The sequence below is a fragment of the Miniopterus schreibersii genome (assembly GCF_964146895.1).
Source record: "Miniopterus schreibersii genome assembly, chromosome: 7".
Taxonomy (NCBI): domain Eukaryota; kingdom Metazoa; phylum Chordata; class Mammalia; order Chiroptera; family Miniopteridae; genus Miniopterus; species Miniopterus schreibersii.
This window is the reverse complement of record NC_138108.1, coordinates 37,881,970-37,905,318: the sequence shown is the minus strand read 5'-3', so window position 1 is coordinate 37,905,318 and position 23,349 is coordinate 37,881,970. Positions and strand designations below refer to the sequence as shown.

The 23,349-nt window shown below is 42.3% G+C and overlaps 1 protein-coding gene across 1 annotated transcript in view; it reads right to left on the bottom strand.

Moving 5' to 3' along the window:
- The window catches only part of PDE11A (phosphodiesterase 11A), a gene marked incomplete at its 5' end in the record, with an annotated part of 257,674 nt that extends 242,241 nt beyond the window's left edge, over positions 1 to 15,433 (bottom strand). Inside the window, one exon of the mRNA XM_081141813.1 lies at positions 14,519 to 15,433. Coding sequence (XP_080997939.1) covers positions 14,519 to 15,433 — 915 coding nt within the window. The remainder of the gene's footprint in view (positions 1 to 14,518) is intronic.
- Positions 15,434 to 23,349: the final 7,916 nt, after the last annotated feature.

Below are 23,349 nucleotides of genomic sequence, written 5' to 3'. Positions count from 1 at the left end.
CACTTGCTAGAGAGAAAGCACATCTATTTCATTTTATACCTTCATATCTTTCCATATCATTTTGCATTAAATGATTTCTATATAATTCTGCATTAAATTATAGACTCCCTAAGATTGCTACAAGAAATGATTAATATTGTTTTATGGCTACATTTATGAATACTTGATCCTGATTATCTCAAGGCTATTACTAAAGACTAAAATTGGTTGTTTTTTTAACAGAAACTCAGGGTCTTAAGTATAAAACATCCCTACAGTGACAGTGATTCCTCTTTCCCCAGCTGACCTTTAATTTAACATAACAGATCACCTCAATTTGGTTAACTCAAAGGTGGAAAAAATGTTTTTCTGCACTTCCTATTTTAAATTAGTAGGATCTCCCTGATTGCCAGTTCCTGTCCTCTGTGGCTATTCAGTGAGACTCGCAGTAGGCATGATTAAAAGAGGGGTCAAACCAGAAGTTGTTCCTCTTATTTCTTCATTTGAGAAATGGGTGGCAAAGGAGAGTGGGTAGAGATGCCTCCGCTCCCAGCTGTGCTATGGCCTCTCCTCCAGAGATTCTGCGCTCCTCTGCCTGCTTGGTCAATGCCTGGCACATTCGCTGCACTGGCTCCTCTCCTCCTTGCCTTCAGCATGGTAATCACCAGGCTATGATAAAAAGGAGATGATATGGCTGTCCTGGGCTTCCAAAGACAATGATCAAAGAAGAGGAAGTGAGAGAAGAGCCGGTCCTAGTCATACATACCTGAAGACAGAGAAAGGAGCCAGCCTTAACAACTACACAAACCCTATCAGCAGACCTCCAGAAGCAAAAGGAGAAAGGGACTAGGGGGGAAATATGGTTACTCCATAGAGAGGCCATTAGAGATGGGAGTACAGCTTCAGTTTTCCAGAGGCCCTTATGCACAAGAAAATAAAAACCTAGCCTGGTTTCCTTAGCAACCCTGTGATCATCTTTCCCACACTATCCCAAGCCTACAGTTCTTAATTCCATTACAGCCGTTATTAAAACTTTAAATATGTAATCATGCACATTAAGTTGCCAAATACCCATAAAAACTATTAGCTCATTAAACTTGCACAGCCATTTAAATGAAAAAAGAATACCATATAATTTCTTTAAAATGAAAAAAGTAAAGGTTAAAACATTCTGATAACCTGATAAAGAACTATACGCAGCATAAGTAGAAAAAGGATAATGCATAGTATAAAATTCACATCATGTCCCAACACATTTAGAATACAGTTGTGTCATAGATTCCGCCTAGCCTAATAAATTATTAGAGCTTGATTACAAGCAGTGAGATTTATTGTTCATTTACCCTTTAATGTCAGTTCCCAGAACTTATTTAGTTTACAAGTACTGGATCCAAATATTGTCATTTTTTTAATCTCTAGGGTTTCAAGAATAAAACTATAAATGGTCAATCTGGATATTTCATATGGGAATTTAAAGCACAGAAACCCAATGAGTACTTTTGGGATTACATATTATACTAGAAAAATAGACATATTGATCAACTGTTAAAAAAAAAAAGAAATCTAACATAACTCTTTTTATGCTTGTCAAATGCAGAATATGTATTATGGCCAGTAAATCCTGGCAGTCTGATGTTCATTTAAAGCATTTGATTACATTTTAAAGTAATCATTAACTGTGGACAAAACATCATTTATACGTGGTGCTGTGTTAGAATGTAGTTGGGATTTGTTTTAATCAGATATGATACAACACACAGACATGGGAATGATTGTCATGAAGAAGGAGGGTCATAGTCACACATCTTTAGAAACAGGGGGCCATGTAGGGCCACATGGGACAGACCAGTGTCAGTCAGGAGGCAGAAGGAGAAAGGGCAGACATGGCCCAGAGCTTTCATTGAGGTTCTCTCCAGAAGAAATGAGTGAGACAGGTTAGGTTTCCTGAGTCAGTTTAGGATTCAATAGTTTGAATAATTTTGACCAGTTCTGGGCTATAGAGATGATTTCTAGCTGTCCAGTGGCTGGCTTTAGGGTGACTTAGGGTAGGGGGAATAGTGGCTTGTGTGAGAGTTTGATAAAGGAGACAATTGGAGATGTGGGCTCTAGATAGACTGGTTTATATATCAAAGGCACACTTGCAGGAGAGTCATATACTATCTGCAATTAGTAGCTGGCCCTGGGACGGGCAGTCTCTCCAGGATCAAGGTACCAAATAGCAGAATATCAAGAAGATAGAAAATAAGAAAATACTGTCAGTAATCAAGTACTACCACACTTTAAATCAAAGTTCTCCTTTTATGTGCAAGGTCCTCCCCAGGCCCAGGCCCTGCTGGACTGTGCATTTAAAATACTAATAAAGCCTTCCATTTCTTATCCTTTTGAATGTGCTTTCCCATGATCTCTTTAGAATCTAGTGATTAGATTTAAGGATTATATCTTTACATCTTATGGACAGATATGTCTGGGCATATTATCCCTATGTTATAGCTGAAAAAACTAAGGCAGAACTGGAAATAGAATCCAAGATTCCTGTCTCCCAGTCTAGAAAATGTGCTATTACACTCACATCTTTTACAGTTTCACAAAGTGATTAGTAATGTAAGAATTTAATTCTCAAACAAATGGGCTTAATCGGGTAGTACAGGGAAAGATTTATAACTAGACCAAAGTCATCTCTTCCCTGTACACATGTTTGGCCCAAGTTACCTCCCATAGAGTTCCTTCTGAGAAACAGAGCATCAGGAATAAACAGAATTACTGGAAGAGAGTAAGACAGCCGAATACCATTATGGCATTTCTGAGCTCATTTTCAATAGATTTCAATCATTATGCTCTATGTACTGTTGAAACTCAAGTGTTCAAATAAAAGAAGGATATTCCTACCTGACTTGGTCTCTACACACACTTACATCCCTGGTGAGTAAACTAATATCTTTGGTGACTATCCCCATTTGGCTCTCCAGACGCACTTGCCACTTTTTGCTGCCCTGTTCTGTGCCTGGAGGCTGACTCCTATGAACCACTGCACCAGGGCTTCCTTTGCCCTTTGGGCCTCAAACAAGGCTGGGTTCAACCAATGAGTGGCATTGAGAGAGGGAGAGAGAGGGTGTGAGTAAGGTAGTGTTTCCCTCTCCTCCAGGGCCATGGTTTCCCAGTGGCTGAGCTCCTCTCCCCAGCACCACAGCTCAGGCTCTCCCACAGTGTTAGCTCTCTTGGGGTTCTGGTGGGTGCACCCTCCTCTTCAGGTCTATGGGTGGCAGTTAATTTCTATATAACAAGCTAGCTGTACTATTTGCCCTTAAAGGCTTTATTATTTCATCTGGGAGGCAGGATGAGGAAAGGGGCAGCAACCACTCAATTTATTGATGATAACTATGAGAAACAGAAGGGGAAGAGACAGCTCACACTTGGATATGCGCCACGGACACTTAATAACTACACCTTGGAAACAGAAGGATGTAAATGCAACCATTCCAAAGTTCTGAGACCTTTGGAGAGTGTGTGAAACATAAGATATACAATCAACAAACTTGAAAGAGCAATGTTTCTGAAAAATAAATAATTATTAGATTAGTCAAAATAATAATAAAATTTCATAAGCCCTATTATAAATACTTACTTATATGGTGGGTCATTATAATCTCCCATATCTCAAAGGATTCTCAAAGAAAAATTCCTCACATCTGCAAGACCTAAGGCTGTAAGGGTTGTTTTCCCTTCAATAAGTTATATTATATGATAGGGTAGTCAGGAGAAAACTAGAACATGCAGTTGGCCAAAACACGCATGCTCCATCCTATGCTTCTGCCTTGACGCTGGCAGTGGCTGTTGCTTGTTGTTACTATTTGGTCAGTAGCAGTCTGCTTTCTCTACAGCATGGTCTCCACATAGAAGAAAAGATGAAGAAAAAAGCAAAGGAGGGGATGCAGAAATAGGAGTCCAGAAATTACCATGAAGATTTGATCAATGAAGAAAGCAATTCAGATAATCACCAATTATTTGAGTTTCTTAAGCCCTATTTTTTTTTTTAATCTACCAAATAGGCTCCAATGAGTTAAAAGGTGTGTCCAGAGGATGAATTTCCTGGCTTAGCTGTCTATATTGCCTGGTTAGGGGGAACTTTCTGTGTGGAGGTGGTTGAACTGACCACATAAAGGAGATATCAATGGTAATTACTCAATTGAATAGAAAACCTTGCATTAAGTTCTATATGATCCACTGTAGTGGATGAGAAATGGAAAATCATGATCTTGATCTTGAGTTCACAGACATGAGATCATTTAAATACCCAAATACTTATAATACTAGAAAATAGAAAGGAGCACATTAAAGCATTAGAGAAATTCAAAGGAGGGAGAGATCATGTCCAGTTTGGGTGGGATGGGGCAGGGATTACCAAGAGTTTCATGAATTGGGCTTTGAAGGGGGGAAAAATTTAAACTGGCAGAAAAAGAAGGCAAAGGGATAGATGTAAGTGTGAACACAATAGTTAATTGTCAGTAGAGGCCACAGGGAGAGTGGCCAGGCATGAAATTTCTGGAATCTGGAGATCTGTTTGAATCCCAGCTCCTTAACTTCCCAGCTGAGTACCTTTGTCCAAATTACTTAACCTCTCCAAGCCTCAGCTTCTCCTTCTGTAAAATGGGGGTAATAATAGCTACCTCCAGGGATCACTGAAAGGATTGAAGCAACGCTTGCAAATGAGTTGATGCCTGGCTCATAGTTTAGTGCTCCATAAATGGAGTTACTGTTAATCAACAGTGGAGCTTCAGTTTCCCTTTTGGCTATCATTATGTTTAAATTTTTCAAAAAACTGACACCACATAGATGGCAGTGTAGGTAACTGCGGTACCTGCCGTGGTACCTGCCGCCTCCCACAGCCACATCAAAATTACAACTAAAATACAGAACCACCATCACTCAGAATCTCCTAAGATCTGGCTGAACAGAAGCCCTACAAACAGGGAACTGAAGCAGCACCGAGAGGGGTAGGAGGGGCGGAGACTTGGGCAGATCGGGGCTGGATCCCAGAGATGCGGCCATGGGCCCACACCCAGTGCCAAGGTATAAACCCAGGAGGGAATCTCAGCAGCGGAGGTTTCCCGGAGGAGTGAGGGGTCCCAGCCCCACAGCAGACTCCCAGCCCAGGGCTCTAGGGCCAGGAAGAGACGTCCCCACACCTTCGGGCTGTGAAACCAGCGGGGACTGTGGCTGAGGGTAGTGGAGGCTGCAGGAGTCCCAGGCAGCTTCTCTTAAAGGGCCCACGCAAGGACTCACTCTGATGCGCTCCCTCTGAGCCCAGCGCCGGGCAGCAGCTTGAAAGGAACCTGGGACACTTGGGGAGGAACTAACCTGCCTGAAATTGGGGCGAGAGCTGGAGGGGCAGCTTTCTCCCAGACAGAAAAGCTGCCAGAGGCCATTGCTCCTTTGGCGAGTCCTCCCCACACATAGCCAGCAGGCAGGCGCCATATTTGAATCTCCAGTGCCTAACTCAAACCTTTGGCCCTGCCCTGGTGATTCCTGGAGACCCTCCCCTTCCTACCTGCAGGCTCATCCAAGCCATTTCCGGTGGCTTTTATGTGCAAGTGGCCTCTCGAGCCTCATGCTTAGGACTTTCCTAAAAGCTCTCAAACAAGCAGCAGCTGGCCTCAGCATGCCCCATACAGTTCGATAAGTGGCCCCCGGCCTAGCACTAGCAGCAGTCTGCATTGGTTCATAGCTTGGCCTCTCTTGGACACCTCCAAGCCCAGCACAAGTAGCAGTCAACTACGGTTTGCTGTGTAGCTCATGCTGGGTGGCCCTGGGCAAGAGGCTGAGGCTGACTTTGCACCTCCTGGGAGGCCCCAGAGACAGTGCACCTGGTGGTCAGACTCAACCACGCTGGATTACAACCCTACCACATCCACGAGTGACACTCAAGGGGCACACTCAGTGAACATCAAAGCTCCACTGAAGTAAATCCTGCTCCATAGGGGTTTCTCCAGCACAGCAGCTCTTTGGCTGTAGTTGCGGCCGGTCCTCACAGCCAACTGGCCTGGGGGTCAATTTCTCCCAGTGACACCAACAGCAACCAAGGCTCAACTACAACAGGAGAGTGCACACAGCCCACACAGGGGAACACCTAGAAGGCCCAGCTCAGGTGACTAGGGAGGCTGAGCCACTGTACCCTACAGGACACCTACTACACAAAGCCACTCTACAAATTCCAAGAGACATAGCAACTCTACCTAATACATAGACACAAATACCTGGAAGCAGCCAAAATGTGGAGGCAAAGACACACGTCACAAAGGAAAGAACAGAAGAAATCTCCAGAAAAGGAACTAAATGAAATAGAACCAAGCAAGCTACTAGATACAGAGTTCAGAATTATGGTCATAACGATGCTCAAGGATATTAGTAAGACTATTAAGAAAACAAGTGAGACTATCAATGATATAATAAAGAACCAATCAGAAATGAAGGCCACAAGAACTGAAATGAAGACTAATTTACAGGGAATCAACAGTAGAGTAGAGGACGCTGAGAATCAAATCAGCAATTTGGAACAAGAGGAAACAAAAAACACCCAACCAGAAAAGCAAAAAGAAAAAAGAATCCAGAAATATGAAGATAGTGAAGGAGTCTCTGGGACAACTTCAAGAGGCCCAACATTCATATTATTGTGGTGACAGAAGAAGAAAGAGACCAAGAAATTGAAAACCTATTTGAAAAAATAATGACAGAAAACTTCCCCTACCTGGGGAAAGAAAAAGACTTACAAGTCCAGGAAGCACAGAGAGTCCCAAACAAGAAGAACCCAAAGATTCCCACAGCAACACACATCATAATTAAAATGCCAAAGGCTAAAGACAAAGACAGAATCTTAAAAGCAGCAACAGGAAAGCAGTTAGTTACCTACAAGGGAGCACCCATACGACTGTCAGCTGATTTCTCAACAGAAACCTTGCAGGCCAGAAGGGAGTGGCAAGAAATATTCAAAGTGATGAAAAAAAGAACCTACCATCAAGATTACTCTACCCAGCAAAGCTATCATTTAGAACTGAAGGTCAGAAAAAGCTTTACAGATAAAAAAAGCTAAAGGAGTTCATCACCACCAGACCAGTACTACATGAAATGTTGAAGGGTCTTCTTTAAGAAGAATCTAATGAAGAAAAGAATCTAACAAACTAGCCCGGCCAGGCATGACTCAGAGGTTGAGCACCGGCCTAGGATCAAGGCGATCAGGGTTCAATTCCCAGTCAGGGCACATGCCGGTGTTGCAGGCTCGATCCTCAGTTATGGGTGTGCAGGAGGCAGCCAATCAATGACATTCTCATCAGTGATGTTTCTATCTCTCTCTCTTCCTCTCCTTTCCTCTCTCTGAAATCAAGATATATTAAAAAAAAAAAATCTGACAAACTAAATAGACCCAGAGACACTGACGCCTGTAACAGACGATCATATTTCAGAGGAAAGAGGGAAGGGGGGTGGAGGTTGGGAAGAGATTAACCAAAGAAGTTACATGCATATATATGCATAACCCATGGACACAGACAATAATGGGGTGAAGGCCTGGGGAGGGGGTGGGAGCGAGGTGTAGGGAGTCAACTGGGGGGGGGGGTGGAATGGGACACCGTAATACTTTCAACAATAAAGATAAATTTTAAAAAATAAATAAATAAATAAATAAATAAATAAATAAAAACTGACACCACAAAGAGGTATCTCAAAGGTTCCTCATTTTTTCATTCAGGTGAAAAAGATTTCTTGTACTAAATCTGCAAGAGCCTAATGCTATATTTTATTATAAGAAACAGAAATTGTCGTTAATGTGTGAAACTAGTGTTCAGTCATTGAAACCAATCAAAAGAAGCTCTTGGAAATATAGAAAATATATTTTTTTATGCCAGGAAACCTTCTTTACTATTTTAATCCCAAAAATAAATTAGTAAATTTGGCCAAAATGCCTATAAATGACTAGGAACCAAACTTTCTCCTAAAATATTAGGAATCCAACCCACTATTTTATGATTAAACTGCTTTTCCTATGATTCAAATTCTACTTTCCAGAAGAATGTGGTCATATTGCAAAACACCACCCTCAAAATAAATGACTAAAGTAGCAAGTAGTGGACCTCAGGATCATGTTGACTTTCCTATAAAACGACTCGAAGCTATTTCCAAGGAAAGCTTCATGTGACTCTTCAACAGTATATTAAACATGGAACACTGACTTCCAAATTAAGCCAGCCTTGTAAATAAACAGGTGACCCAAACCTCAGGACCCAAAAATAAGTTGGTCAGATTAGTAAACATTTAGCTTATGGGTTGGGAAAAAATAAAGTTAACCTTAAATTACCTCCCCATGATTCTGTAGGAACTGTACTCTTCTGTAATCTATCCTCATGGACAAAGCAGCAAATGCAATTTGTCACTGTGTTTATCATGATCATGTGTCTGTCAGAAATAGGGGTTGAAATAGCAAGTGTTTCCTGCTCTGTGCACAAAATCAATTCTGCTCCTGGGCTAGTGAACATGTTTGTGGCTTAGGGGAATTTTTCAAACATTATATGCAAAGCTGAAGTAAGATTTCATGAAACTCTTTTATAATACTAGTTTTGGAGTGGGATCAACAGCTGCCTTTTAAGCAAGTCTCAGCAACATAATCACAGAACTGTAAACCCATCTCTGTCAGCACTGGCTCATCAGGGAATGAAGCATTTCGTCACTGATTTTCTAGCTACATGGAATTAATCCCTTCTGAGGCAAAACACTTCTAAATGTAGTTATTTCAATGGAGATTATTCTAAAATAAAATAAAAAATAAAATTCAGTTCAATGCATTGTTAAATACAACTCTGTGTATTTTTTTTGTTTTGTTTTCCATCTCCTCTCTTCAAGGATAAGCAGCCAGTTCTCCTTTATTACCTCATGAGAAAGCACAGCAAGGTATGCATGAGCAAAGATGAAGAAAGAGTGCTCCTGGCAGAAAGAATGAGAAACACAGAAATAGGAAAGCACTATCCTGACACTGAAGATGGCGCGTAATTTAATTAGGATGGAGCTGAGGCCATGTGAAAGCAGTAGACACTAGGCTGGAATAAAATTAAACTTTTCCACCTAAGACTGAGCATGACTCAGAATCAGGGCCAGCTTTGCGGACATAGGACCAGTGTAGTTGCTTAATTCTATCTTTGAATTTTTGCTTTGACTCTGTGCTTTGGAGTCCAATGGGACAAAGGTGTATGAGCCTGGAGATTGAAGCCTCAGCTCACTCAGTCTCCCCTCCCACTGCTTTCTCAGGACTAGTTCTTGGCCACTGCTCCCTGGTGTCCTGGGCCCCACCCAGACTACCCACTTGTCAACCCTGCCCTGAGATCAGGAGCCACAAACAGGTCACGCTGATTGGGGGAGAGATCCACAGCCCATGTCTGCCATTGGTTGGGGTCCAGGTGGGAGTGTGAGGAAGGTCATGTGCGCACCCATGTCACCAAGGGGAGGAGCAAGGCTGTGGTCATCCCAACCCAGAGCTGGCAGCACTGTAGCCAATTCAGGCGGGCAACACAGCAGGACCTTCTCACCCACCCCAATCCAGGTACTGAGAGTTTCTCAGCATGGAAGTTGAAATCACTTGGGGGGGGTCACACATATGCTGTGGGTTGGGGCAGCAGACCCTTAAGAAGGGAAGACTGACTTCTCCTCCAGCCAGGTTCCTGCTTTATTTATCATTTTGCACTGAGTTCCACAAATTGTGTAGGTAGCTCGACTTAAAATCTTTCCCTTCCCAGCTTCTTTTCCTGTTTTTGTATCAGCATTACCCTTTGCCATATCACCCAGGTTTAGAAACCTGAGTCATCATTGACTTCTCTCTATCCTAGCCCAAATCCATACTTGCAGGACATTTCCCACATGTCCCCTGCTGTCCATTCCCACTGTTCCCGCTTCAGTTCAGTTGTTCATCGTGACTTTACTAGACCACCCTTATAGACTCCTAATTATTTCCACAGCTTTGAGCCTCCCCTTGTTCAATCCGTTCAGCCACTGCCACCAGGTAGCCCAAAACATCACTCTGATCATGCTAAAATATTTTTAAGGGCTCCGTGGCCTACTATTAAAGAAGCTCAAGTTCTTTAGTCAGGTACTCAGGTCTCTTATTCTTTTGCACTCACCTTACTTTTTACTATTAATTCTACAGTATATGCAATACTTTGGCCAAATTAAACCACTCACTGTCCCCTATACATATTTTGAGCTTGTCCATCATTGTATGTCTGCTGAAGCCATTTTGCTGTACCTTTATCACTTCTCCTGATGCTACAACAATCTCCAACAGTAAAATCTAACCCTTTTCCTAGCTCAAATGGCACCTCTTCCATGTGACTTCATTTTCCTCTAACACTAATCCCATTTAGTTTATGCATTAAGTACAGCTTGGCATCAGTTGTTTGTGAATAGTACATGCCCCTTGACCGTAAGTACGTAGAAAGCAAGAAGCATGTCCTCTCACCTTTGTATGCCCACAGGCCCCCAATCTAAGCCTTGAGTGCAATGGACACTCAGTATATGTTTGCTGAAACTAATGAATGAATGAATCTGCTGTGTAAATAGATCAGGTTTTCTGAAAGCCTGGCACACCTGCAACCCTCCTGCGTCATCCCCTTTCCTCCTTTCAGTTCACCTAACAAAACATCCTGGCTGCTTTTCAAGCCCAAAGCCCATCAAACACCTGTGTCATTATTATCAACACTAAAAAAAACATCATCTCACACTTTTTATTAATGTTTTAAGTGCTACGTCCTGTATGCTAGAACAATCTCAAAGAGAACACCTGTTACTTGAGTGCTCTCATTTCAACCTCTTGAGGGCAATTTTTTCATTACTAAATTAAAGTGGGCTGTTTAATAACTTACAACTCTCAGGGGGAAAAGGTAAATTGCAGCCTCTGTGATCCATACTGTGCACCTAAAATGAATTTTTTTCCACTTGCAATTCTTTGTCTACAAATTCCAAGTGAGGAAGGTAATGAAAAATAATGAAATAAACTAAGAAGTGTTTTTGCTGTCAAAGCTTTTATTCAACTTTAGAGTTTCATTAAATCATCTATCCTTGACTCCAGAATGCCATGCTTGTTATCATAATCTCATGTGTCTTCAATGCCTTTCTCTCACCCACATTCTGAACCTCCAAGAGGATCATTAACCTAATTATCAAATGATTACATTTTGAGGCCCTGTGTGAAAATTGCATCTCCTAGAAGAAAAAAGTACACTAGTTGAATCTGAGCAAGAAATGCCTTTTTAAAAAATATATATCTTTATTGATTTCAGAGAGAGGAAAGGAGAGGGAGAGATAGAGATAGAAACATCAATGATGAGAGTCATTGATCAGCCACCTCCTGCATGCCGCTGACTGGGGATCAAGCCCGCAACCCAGGCATGTGCCCTGACCGGGAATCGAACCCCAATCACCTGGATCCTAGGTCGATACTCAACCGCTGAGCCACACCTGGCCGGGCAAGAAACACCTTTAAAATATAGTAGTTAATAAAGAATCATGGAGGATGGTTATATTTTTACATAGAAACTTCAAGATGTTTACAATATATGATCAAAATTACAATAACATTGTGACAAAAGAACATGCATTTAAAAAGTTGCCAGTTTCCATTAAGAGAAATCTATAACAGTAGAAAAAATGGATGGGGTAAAATTCTAGAACTTGGGAAGGATGCAACATCTACAACTCTATAAAAAGTTTATATGACATGAGTTACTAAGAGGAGCAAAGTGTAGATCTTTTGATAGGATAGGCTATGGTCAGGTGTATTCAGTCACATTTAGAGAAATCTTAAGTAGAGAATGGAAGGGTAGATATTTCTCTATTCCTTGAATGTAAAGCTGGTTCTAAAATACTTACTTTACGGGTGGAGCATGGCTCAGAGAAAGATTAGGCTGGTTTTCTCAGTCCCAGATAAGGAGAAAAACAGTTGAAAATAAGATAAAGAGAAAGAATGCTAGCAAACTAGATATCATCAGAGCCATCACTTATGGTTACCATTCCTGAAAAACTGCAGTGTCCCAGATAATGTGTTAGGGAATTTAATGCAATATCTCATTTTATTTTGTTTCTTTTTTTTTATCCTCACCTGAGGATATGTTTATTGATTTTAGAGAGAGGAAGGGGGAGAGAGAGGGAGAAAGAGAAACACATCGATGTGAGAGAGAAACATTGATAGGTAGTCCCCCACATATGCCCCCACCGGGGACTGAACCTGCAACCTAAGTATGTGTCCTGACGGGGAATCGAACCTGGAACCTTCTGGTGCACAGGACGAGCCACCCAACTGAGCCACCCAGCCAGGGCTCATTTTATTTTCAAAACAATAATCTCTGCCATGTAGGTGTTATTCCCATTTTGCAGAAGAGGACACTGAAGCTCAGACTCAGAGATCAAGAAATTCTCCCAAGGTCACACTAGGGGTGACTATGGTGTACCAAAGAAAAGAAGTAGTTTCATCAAAGAGCAGCAGAAGTAAAATGAAAAACACGTCAGGTTAAAAATATATAGTGGAGGCCAGTGGGGAAAGAAAGGAGAAACTTCCTGAGCAGATTGAAGTGAATACAAGGAGTGAATTAAAATCTTAAACTCTCGACCCATGTAACACCCTTCTCCTCCCTGCCTTTGCTGGTCCTCCCAACAATCCAGTCTCATAGCCATCATTACTACCCTGGGAGAAAACAAAAACAAAAACTCTCCTTTCCCAGTGTCAGCTTTCAAATATTAAAAGGCAACTTTGCTTTATACTCTGTCTTCAGAGTAAGAATAGGGCCCAGAAGAAACATCAGCTGCTGGAAATCAGATTTCCTATGCCTGTGATAACACCTCTGGCCACAGTTCTAGTCAGCAAGAAGACAAGCTGACTGCTGCGGAAGCCAGGAATCACGCTCTTGGTGAAAAGACAGGGTATGAACAGTATAAAATAAAAGTTAGGAGCTGAAGGAGGGGGTAAGAAATAAAAGCTATATAAATGGGAGAAAATCAATCGGTGAAGAGTAAGAAAAACAAAGGCAAGAAAGAAAAAGTACTGCAATTCCAGCTATAACAAGTATCATTTGACCAGGGAGGGATTGCTTTAGCCCAAGCACACAATAAGAATGTGGAAATACTGAGAAAGAAGAGAGTTTATGATTGTTCAACTTTTTACAGAATCTTCAACTTATCAATTATTAAATGCTTTTATCTCTTCCCATGGTTTTCTGGGACTGTAGGAAAGACACTTGTTAAAGAATATTCATTGGTTGCCTGACCTAAACCTATCAGTCTTCAAAAAGTATATAATGCACCTAATCAATACCAAAAGGTTAACAAAAATGTCATTTTGACAGGTATCCCTTAATATTAAAGTGTTATACTGACACCTCACAAAAACATGAAACTTGGTTTAGTCCAAGCTAGTCAGTTTTCTATGTAAAATAACCAACCTCCAGATGAAATATAAAAGTTTACCTTTAATGCCCTTCCCACCACTTTTGCTGTTCTGATCAATAGCAACCAAACTCTAGAAAATCATGTAGCTCTATTAGACAACTGGAAGAAGTGCTCATTTAGCAATTCTTATGAAGCCTAAAGAAAGCTCACAGAAAGGGGCATCCAGTTTCACCAGGTTCAGTGAAAGACACTGAAGAAATTAGAACTGACTGGCTTTCAGATCCAGGATGTAATATCAAGTTCAAATCACTGTGAAAATGAAAGGCTTAGAAATACCAGATGACAGCATGTTGGGTTTCCTTTTCCACTTGAAACTAGCATGTTTACCCTGCTCATTGCCTTCGGAGTTGCTAGAAAATTATCAATCTTTTGTTTGTTTCACAAACTAAAAACCTGCTCAGTCCTATCAAAAACTGATTTCAGATAACGCTGTAGTCTAGCCTAAAAGTAAATAACCCCTCTACTTGTCCAACTTCTGTAAACTCAACAACAAAAACAATTAAAATAGATGCTAAAAGGTACAAATGGGTCAGAGGCCCATTCTCCTGACTTTCCCTCTCTTTCTCTTCTTCCCTACCTTGGAACTCATGCAACTGTGAGCTAGAGAAGGGAACAGGAAAGTAGTTAGACACTTTGTTCCCTCTCCAACCATGAATGAGAAAAATCCATTACAGTCCCAAAAAGACATCAGGCACACCAACATGCCCATTTTCTTCAGACTAACACTGGAATTCTGGAGTAGACATCTTTTTCTATCAACAAATGCATTCTAAAACCACACACTGATATTCTTAAAGACAAAGCATCTTGACATAGAACATGTAGCATCAATGGATGTAAAATGTAGCCCTTGTGCTATATGAATTTTCCATAAGCCACTGTGCGTTAGGGAAAGACCATGACATCAAAGATGGTGTAGAAACATTCTAAGTAGTCTAAACTTAGAGGAATTTAAATAGCAAGATTCATATTGTAAAGCGTCTAAATCACAATATGCCGAAGGGTAACTAAAGGGTTGGCTCCCAGGCCAATGGGGCTCTGGACAGGGGACAATGCAAAGTCCTACCTGGTAGGCATCAGGAATGTTGACCGTTTCTCCATGCTCCCCGACATAGCCAATAATGCCTTTGCCCCAGGGGACCTGCACCTCGTTTGAGTTCTCTGTGCTGCTGCAGGGCAGCAGTGGGGTTCCTGCATGCACATCGAACAATTTGGAGACCAGACTCTTCTTGCCAGCAGCCACCCTTTCCACCAGGAAAAGAGAGCAGCGGTCAGCGTCCACCATGAGGCAGACAAAGATGAGGATCTTGTAGCTCAGGCTGGTAAGGTCAAGGTCATTGGAGATATCCTTGACCAATTCCAGAAAGAACTGACGCTCATTATGCTTTTTGAGGTGGCACTTGTAGTCCATGGCCGTAGGGGGATACTGAGGCAGGTTCACCCTCGATTCCAGCAGGGCACTGAGAATATGGGCTGTGGTGGGGGGTAGGGAGCTGGCCTTCCGGAGAAGTGCCCTTCGCCGCACACTGCTCAGGGGCTCCTGGGCCCGGGAGGTCACTTGTTCATCATAGGTCCTGTTCACGTGGATGGCTTTGGAGCGGGCAAAACTCTTCCTTAGCTCTTTCTGAGAAGCTCTCTGCTGCTGGTTCCCATCGCTCCGGCAGCCACTGGCCCAGCTGGGACTCAGCGGAACCCCACCACAGTCCCCGCCACCAGGAGTGGGCTGGCTGTTGCCCAAACCATTTGGTCCAGTGCCACCACCAACGCTGCTGCTGCTGCCTCTGCCACCTCCGTGAGCCACGCCACTGGTGCCAGCCAGTGCAGGCCTGGGGCCTAGAGCCCCCTGACTCTGGCTGTGCCTCTGCAGCCACTTCTCCACCATCTCCTGCTTCCCCTTCCGCATCAAGTAATCTTCAAGCAAGTCTGGGTGCCTGTCCAGGAAAGTTTCCACCTCCCCAAAATCCAGGGGGGACGCTGTCATGGTCCCAGCCACAGCTTTCGTTGCCTCTTAAACTTGGACCAAACGTTTACCTTCCCCAGCCCTCTAGCTGGTCCTGCACATGTCCACCCCACCAGTATTCCCAGCTCTGTGCAGAGATTCTGCAGGGCAGAGGATCCCTAAGGGGCTGGGAGTGCCCCTTCCTCTGGGCTCAGAAAGCGGCTGGCAGGAATCCCAGCCCCTAGTCCCGCAGCTCCTGCTCCGCACAGGTGCCCGACCGAGCTGCTGCCGGCCACAGCTTCTGCCCTTCAAACCGGAGCTGTCGCTGCTCTTGCTCAGGCTGCCGCCGCTGCCGCCGTTACCGGATGAGTGGACCGCCGTGGAGGGAGGCAGGACAGGACACGCCCCTGAGCGAGGCGCGGAGCCCGGGGGGAGCGGGAGGGGGGGCGCGGGCGCCGAACCAGCCAAAGCCCGGCGCCCAGGACGCCAGGCGGTTCCTGGAGAGTCTCTGGACGGCATGAATGGGCGCCTGGGAACGTGGCCCACTCCTGATTGGAGCAGGAATTTAGGGAGAAGCGCACCTCGTTTCTTCCCCCTCCTTCCTTCCTCACTGCCCCAGTCCTTCCCATTCCCCGCCCTTTAATCCTCCAGCATTTCTAGGAGGCCTCCTGGGGGGCCCAGTGGAAGCCCCAAGTACAAGGAAGTGCTGATGTTTTGCAGGAATCAGACCCAGAAGCTGACTCCGAAGAAATGAGGGTGCTCAGAGGCAGACAGTTATTTTTCCAGGATGTGACTGTGGGCTATGGGTTCCTAGGATTCCTGGGACTGCCGGCTAACCTGCCCAGCCCCTTGTGGGTATTCAGTATTAATGGAACCGGACTTAACGGGAAATAAGTAAATGAAGTTCCCCTGTCTGCAATTTATGTCTTGAACCAAATTCATGGACCTGGGGTTGGAGGGGGGAAGGATGGTAAATGGAATGAGGGTGTAAAACAGTTACTTGGGTGAGGGACCCTGCTAGCAGTAGCCTCTGGCAAGGTGGACTTGAGGACCTCAGAGGCTTCCTTCCAAGCCAGTCCTGCATACAAGGTGACTTCTCTTATTTTCATGAATGACTTGCCATCCCCTTCTTTCTCCACTCAGTCTGTTTAGGACACCAATGCTTCCTTTACTCTCAGGGTCCCAGGGCTGCTCCTCTGTGGGAGGCTGGGAGGCTTTTCTTTCTCCCTCACTAGGGATGCTCCCCATCTGGCTAATCGCAGCTAGGAGGGCTGAGAATAACATCAGGTTTCCCTTGGGCCTTTTCCAAACCTAGTGGTTAAGCCCAGGTGATCTGTGAGTTAAGAGGAGCAGGAGGGTAACACTTTCTTAAAGCTCCAGGGTCTCCTCTTTTGTGAGAAACAAAAGCAGTTGGAGAACCATCCAGTTCCCTGGGACAGCAGGACAATCTAGAAGTACTCTTACAGGATGCCAGCAGTGAGGGTCATAGAAAAGAGCTGTGGGGGAGGCGACTAGCAACTTCTACAGGCTTCACACGACAGGTTCACAGAGGTGACTTACAGTGAACACAGCTTACTCCCGGAAGAGGCCCTCAGACAAGGTGTATTGAACACTTGGTATGTGTTGATCACTTTACATTAACATATTAACTTAATCCTCACAACAGACTTGTGAGGTGGGGACTCTTATTTTACCATTTTAATGATGGGGATACTCTGAGAAGTTGGGTAACTAACCCAAGATGCACAGTTGGTGGTTGCCAGAGCTGGGATGTGATTTAGTTTGGCTTTAGAGTGAGGCACACTCTTAGCCACATCACTGGATTGTCTCCCACCTGTGCCAACTGTGCCAGGATTGGGGCCAGGAACAGAGATGCCAGGACTGGGGCAGAATGTTCTCTAAGCATCCCTCTGAGGGCAGCAGGAGGAGCAGAGAGGGGGAAGAGAAGCACTTGTTCAAAATGATTAAGGGCATGGTCTTGGCACTGAGGATGCAACTTCATGTTCACTGACATTATGTAGCATGCAATTAGCCATGATGTGAGTATTTACACCATGGAAACCCACAAATGCTATGAATCAGGGTTTTTTTTCCAGATTGTTCATTGTTAAACATTTACCAGCAATCAGTGGAAAAAATTCAATTATCTACCAAATGATGAACAGACAAATAAAATATAGTATATTTATATTTTAGAATATTATTTGGCCATAACAAGAAGAAATGAAGTACTGAAGCATGCTACAACTTGGGTAAAACTTGAAAACAGTAAGCAAAGTGAAAGAAGTCACTCAAAGAACCACATATTATATGATTTCATTTATATGAAATGTCTAGAATAGGCAAATCTATACATTCAGAAAGTTCGTGGTTGCCAGGAGAAGGGGGAAAGGAGAGATGGAGAGAAAGGGCATGACCACTAATGCATATGGGGTTTCTTTTTAGGGTAATGAAAATATTCTAAATTTTACTGAAGTGATGATTGCACACTTCTTTGAATACACTAAAACCACTGAACTGTACACTTTAAATGGGTAAATTTTATGGTATGTGAATTACATCTCAATAAAGCTGTTATAAAACCACAACAACAAAATATTTACCAGCGTACAACTGGTCAGAATACAGCAGCAGTGTCATGCATGGGGGTAAGAAAAACACAGAGCACCCTCAAGGAAAAGAGAGAAGTAGATCAGCCCTGGGCTGCCTGGAAATGGGAGGCTGAATATATGGACATTTCTTTAATTCCATCTTCCATGTATTCAGTATACAAGCAGTTGTTTAGCATTTATTGTGTTCCAGTCTCCAGGGATGACAGAAATCTAAGACAAACACTCTGCCTTTGATTGGGGATCTCAAGTCTACAGCACCAAGAGCGGGAGTAGAGAATAATACTGGAAGGGTGGAAAAATGAAAAAATGAATTAAACATTTCTGGCTTGGTTTTGAACTGGCTGTAGCCTTGTTCCCTGTTTGATTCATGAGGTCACAAGAAATCGATAGTTGAGTAAGAAAATGAGAAAGTGACAGACAGCACTCATAAGATAGTCCAGAAGGCTGCATAATCAGATGTGTGGTGATATGGCCCCAATTTCTACTTCCTCTTAATCTCAATTTGTACAATGAAATGTGTATTAGTCATGGTCCCAACAGGAAACAGGACACACTCAAAGTAATTATAAAATGGAATAAAAGTAAACAACAGGGATAGTGAAGGAACTTGGGCCTCACAGCAGCAGAGAAGTCATCACCCTAGACCTTATAGGAGGTGGTAGAAAAAGGTTACCAGGACCCAGAAGGAGAAAGGCTTGTATAGTGACAACTGCCTTGAGAGGAACAGTCGCAGCCTATATGCCAAAGGACACTGACAGCTCAAGTTGACCTCAAGGGAGGTTATATAGGGAATAAATACCTTGATCTCAATCTCCTCCCTTCCTCCAATCATAACCAGACCCAACTAGAAGCTATAGGGTACTAGAGCTTGTTAATGGAATCTGTATTGGTTGTCTTCCCTGGGCAGAGGGTAGGGGAAGACAAAGGAAGATCTGAGAGCAAATGAAAAATACTTGGCCCAGTATGGAACCTTGAAGAGGTTCCCTTAAGAAATAACTGATGCTATAGTTCCAAAGCTATAGTCTCATTCTACACTCTTCTACTCACCTGCTAATTCCATCAAAACTGTCTATAATACATTCTACAATATCATTTGCAGTCAACAGAACCCTTTAAGGGCACTCACCCTGTAAGTATATGCTACTGTGAAGATAATCAGTCAGCTCAAGGAAAAAGCTCTGCAGACTCCCTCCCCATTCACTCCTCCTTCTTTCCACCAAATTATAGACATTGACAAGTAGCCTCTCCTCGTAGAAGATAAAGGGGCATCCTATTTGTAGTTTTCAAGAATGAGGGCATCCTTTTTGATCCAAGTATTCATTACCTTATCACTGCCATTGTCAATCAGCATTTATTGAGCATTCAATGTACAGAGCTCTGAATTACATGCAATATAACTTCTGTTATTCCAAAGAGGGCCTTTTACATTTTAGTAGTGTATGGTACCTTAGAGATTATCTAATAGTATACTTTCATATTTTGCACATGTGAAAATTGAGACCTACAGCAGACACGTAACTCCTCTAACGTCACCTGCCAAGCACAATCTATGATCTGTTCCTGACTCCATCCCACCCTTATTAACATCCCACAACTTGATACCAACCTCTTGAAGCCCAATGAACTTGTCTCCTAAGCTTCTTTTTTAATCATTTCATCTCCCAAAACAGACTTTTATTGTATGATCAATAGGCATCATCAGAAAGGTTGACGTAATTTTCAAAACAAAAATTTACTTCAAAAAAATTATAATTGGTATATTATTATTTTAGGAAGTAGGGGTCCATAGGACCAAACAAAAGATGGGTTATTCCAATTCCAAAAGATTAAAATCTCTTAACTGTAAGTTCCACAGAGATGTTAATCTTCATAGGAATTTAGTATCAGACATAGTCATCATCTGTGCCAGATTCCAAACCTGAGGTGCTATAAATAGTGAGGTTCTCAGGAGAAACAGAACCATAAGATTATATATAGCAAGAGGATAGATAGATGACAGATAGATGATTGATAGATAGATGATAGATAGATAGATGATAGATAGATAGATGATAGATAGATAGATAGATAGATAGATAGATGATAGATAGATAGATAGATAGATAGATGATAGATAGATAATAGATAGACAGATAGATGGATAAGGGGGAATTAGCTCACATGAATATGGAAGCTGAGAAGTCCCATGATCTGCTGTCAGCAAGCTGAAAATTCAGGAAAGCCAGGCTGAGTCTGAAGGTCTGAGAGCAAGCAATGATATAAATTCCAGTCAAAGGGCAGGAGGAGATGAGATGAGACGAGACGAGACGTCTCAGCCCAAGCAGTAAGGTAGGAAACAAGGGGTGAATTCCTTCTTCTTCCACCTTTTGTTCTTTTCAGGCCTTCAACAGAATAGATGATGCCCAACCACACCAGGGAGAACAATCTATTTCACTGGGTCCACCAATTCAAATACTAATCTCATCCAGAAACATCTTTACAGACACACCCAGAAACAATGTTTAATCTGGGCACCCCATTGCCCACTCAAGGTAACACAAAATTAACCATCACAGGTGCCCTACCTGGTTTTAAATTTTGTAAGCACGTTTTCCCCCACTCTCTTTATATAATATCTCAACATGTGTCTGTTTAAATTGTCATTCCATATCCTAGTAATGATTTCACATTAATCCAGTGGAATTTTGTAACCCATAGTAACTCACAAGGGAGTGATCAACATAAAAAGTAACTGTGTGGATTAATAAATGTCAGGCAGAATAAATTGGATTAGCAGTGTCCAGCTGGGCATTTGGGAATAGTGTTTCTTTCACTGAAGGAGAAGAAATAAACATGTAAATTCTGAAGTGTGTATCTACACACTACTTGGACAAATATAGCTGTGTTGTAAAGCAAAATTGACTAATTCCTAGTATCATTGACCAAATTAGCAAATTGCCTTCAATAACTCTTATGCTCTTGGCAAGATCATGTAAATTGTACTTGTACAATTATTATTTAAAATACAGTGGTGCCTTGGTTTTCAAACGTCTCCGTTGGGGAACATTTCGGTTGATGAACACTGTAAACTCAGAATGAAATGCTTCGGTTTTCGAACACACCTCGGAAATCGAACATGCCACACGGCTTCCCCTGAGGGCAAGATCCTGAGGCCCAGCTGCCAGCTGTGGATCCCTCAGTTTTCGAACATTTCAGAACTCGAATGGTCTTCCAGAACAGATCACATTCGAAAACCGAAGTACCACTGTACTCAAAATGTTGATTTTTCTTGTTTACTCCATTTAAATTGTTTTTTTTCTTCTTTCCTTCCCCTCACCATTAACATTTCTGAGCATTTTTTCCTCAAATTACCTTTGAACAAAATACAGCTTTCATTCTCAGCCTTCAGGACCTTAGTCACCTTGCATTTAGTACTCCCACTACTTTGCTGTCCTATATGGTGTCACTAGCCACATGTGGGTGATTAAATTTAATTTAAATTTAAATTAATTAAACTTAAATAAAATTAAAATATCATTTCCTTTGAAAGCTAGTCACATTTATATGGCTAGTGGCTACCATACTGGACTGTGTAGATACAGAACATTCCCTTCATCTTAGAAAGTTTGATCTAAGAGTGTTGTTCTCAGATCATTTGTAGCCCTAGGTTCTGTGTGTATTCCCTGATGTCATCAATGGCCTCCCAAATGCCAATCCAATGGCCCATTTTAATCCTCATACTAGTTTTATGATAATCCTCTGCTCTTGAAGCTTTTTCTCAACAGAGCCACTTCCTGATTCTTTATTATTTGAATGTATCTGAATTACATTTTCTCAAAAACAGTGACTAACCGTTGTTCCTCAGTTTATCTCACTAATTTTTCTACCTCTTGTGGGCTTCCTTAATTGTTGTAATTACTCATTTAAGGTCCGTTCCCATGACTTCAATTAACATCTCCTGTTTAATGTACTCCCCAGTTCATATATTATGTTACAAGGTGATTCAGTTTCCTATCAACAGATGCTATCTTAGTTAGCTGGGCTGCCATAACAAAATATCATAGACTAGGTGTCTTAAACAACAGAAATTTATTTTCCCAAATTTCTTGAGGATAGAAGCCTGAAATCAGATGCTAGCATGGTTGGGTTCTGGTGAGAGCTCTCTTCCTGGCTTGCAGATGGCTGCCTTCTCACTGTGTCCTCACATGGCAAAGAGAGAGACAGAAAGCTCTCTAGTATCTCTTCTTATTAGAGCACCAGTTTTGTCATACTGGGTCGCTGCCCTCATGACTTCATCTAACCCTAATCACCTCCTTAAGGCCCCATATCCAAGTATCATTAAATTAGGGGTAAGAGCTTCAACATATAAATTTTGAGGTGACACAAACATTTAGTCTATAACAGATTCATAACAAACCACCTCAAACCTTAGTTGCTTAAAACAAAGATTTTTTTTAACTTGTCACAATTCTGTAGGTTGACTAGTGGTTCTTCTGTTCCACTTGGTATTAGCAGGAGTCACTCATGTGGCTGCATTCAGTGGGCAGCTGGGCTGCACTGGAAAGTCCAAGAAGGCCTCTTGCACACTTCTAGGGCCTCAGTGCTGGGGCCACTCAGTTCTCCTTCAGAGGCCTCTTTCCACATAGTGTCTCATCCTCCAGGTCTTCTTCATGCAGCTTCTCTCTCCAGTAGGACAGCCTGTCCTACCTTTCAGGGTGGCAGCTGGATTCCAAAAGGGAGTGTTTCAAGAGGATAAACTCGATGTGCAAGAGCTCATCAAGCTTGCACCATACTTGTTAATGTCCAATTGGCCAAAGCCAATCATATAGAGAAGCACAGAGCCAGCTCGAGGAGGGAGAAGGAGGTGAATACTCCCAAGTGTGCGTCACCCATTTAACAGTCAGCCGCACAAGCTTTCTCTCCACAACCTACATATCCAACTGCTACAAGACCTTTGCTCCTAAATGTCTCACAGACATCTTAAATTGATCATTTCCAAGATCACTCTCACTTCTTCCTATCTTGAATCACAGAAAGAATATCATGCATAAATGTTTTAGATATTCTGTTTTCTTCTTAAAATCAGTAGAGCATTACTCAAAGAATACTCAAAGAATCTTTCTGAAGAATGACTTGTGGATAAAATAAATTGATAGGCTTTTAACTGTTTCAAACTGTTTTCTCTATGTTTGGAGACTCAAACTTAGAAGAATACGGGAAATTTTAATATTTAAAAATTCCTTGAATCTTTATAAAGGTAACTTTACTAAAAATATCTTAAACAATCAAGTGTTGAGTTAGACATTGAGGATATAAAATAGTGTAAGGGTCATCTATTTCCTCAAAGAACATTTACAGTCTAGCTAG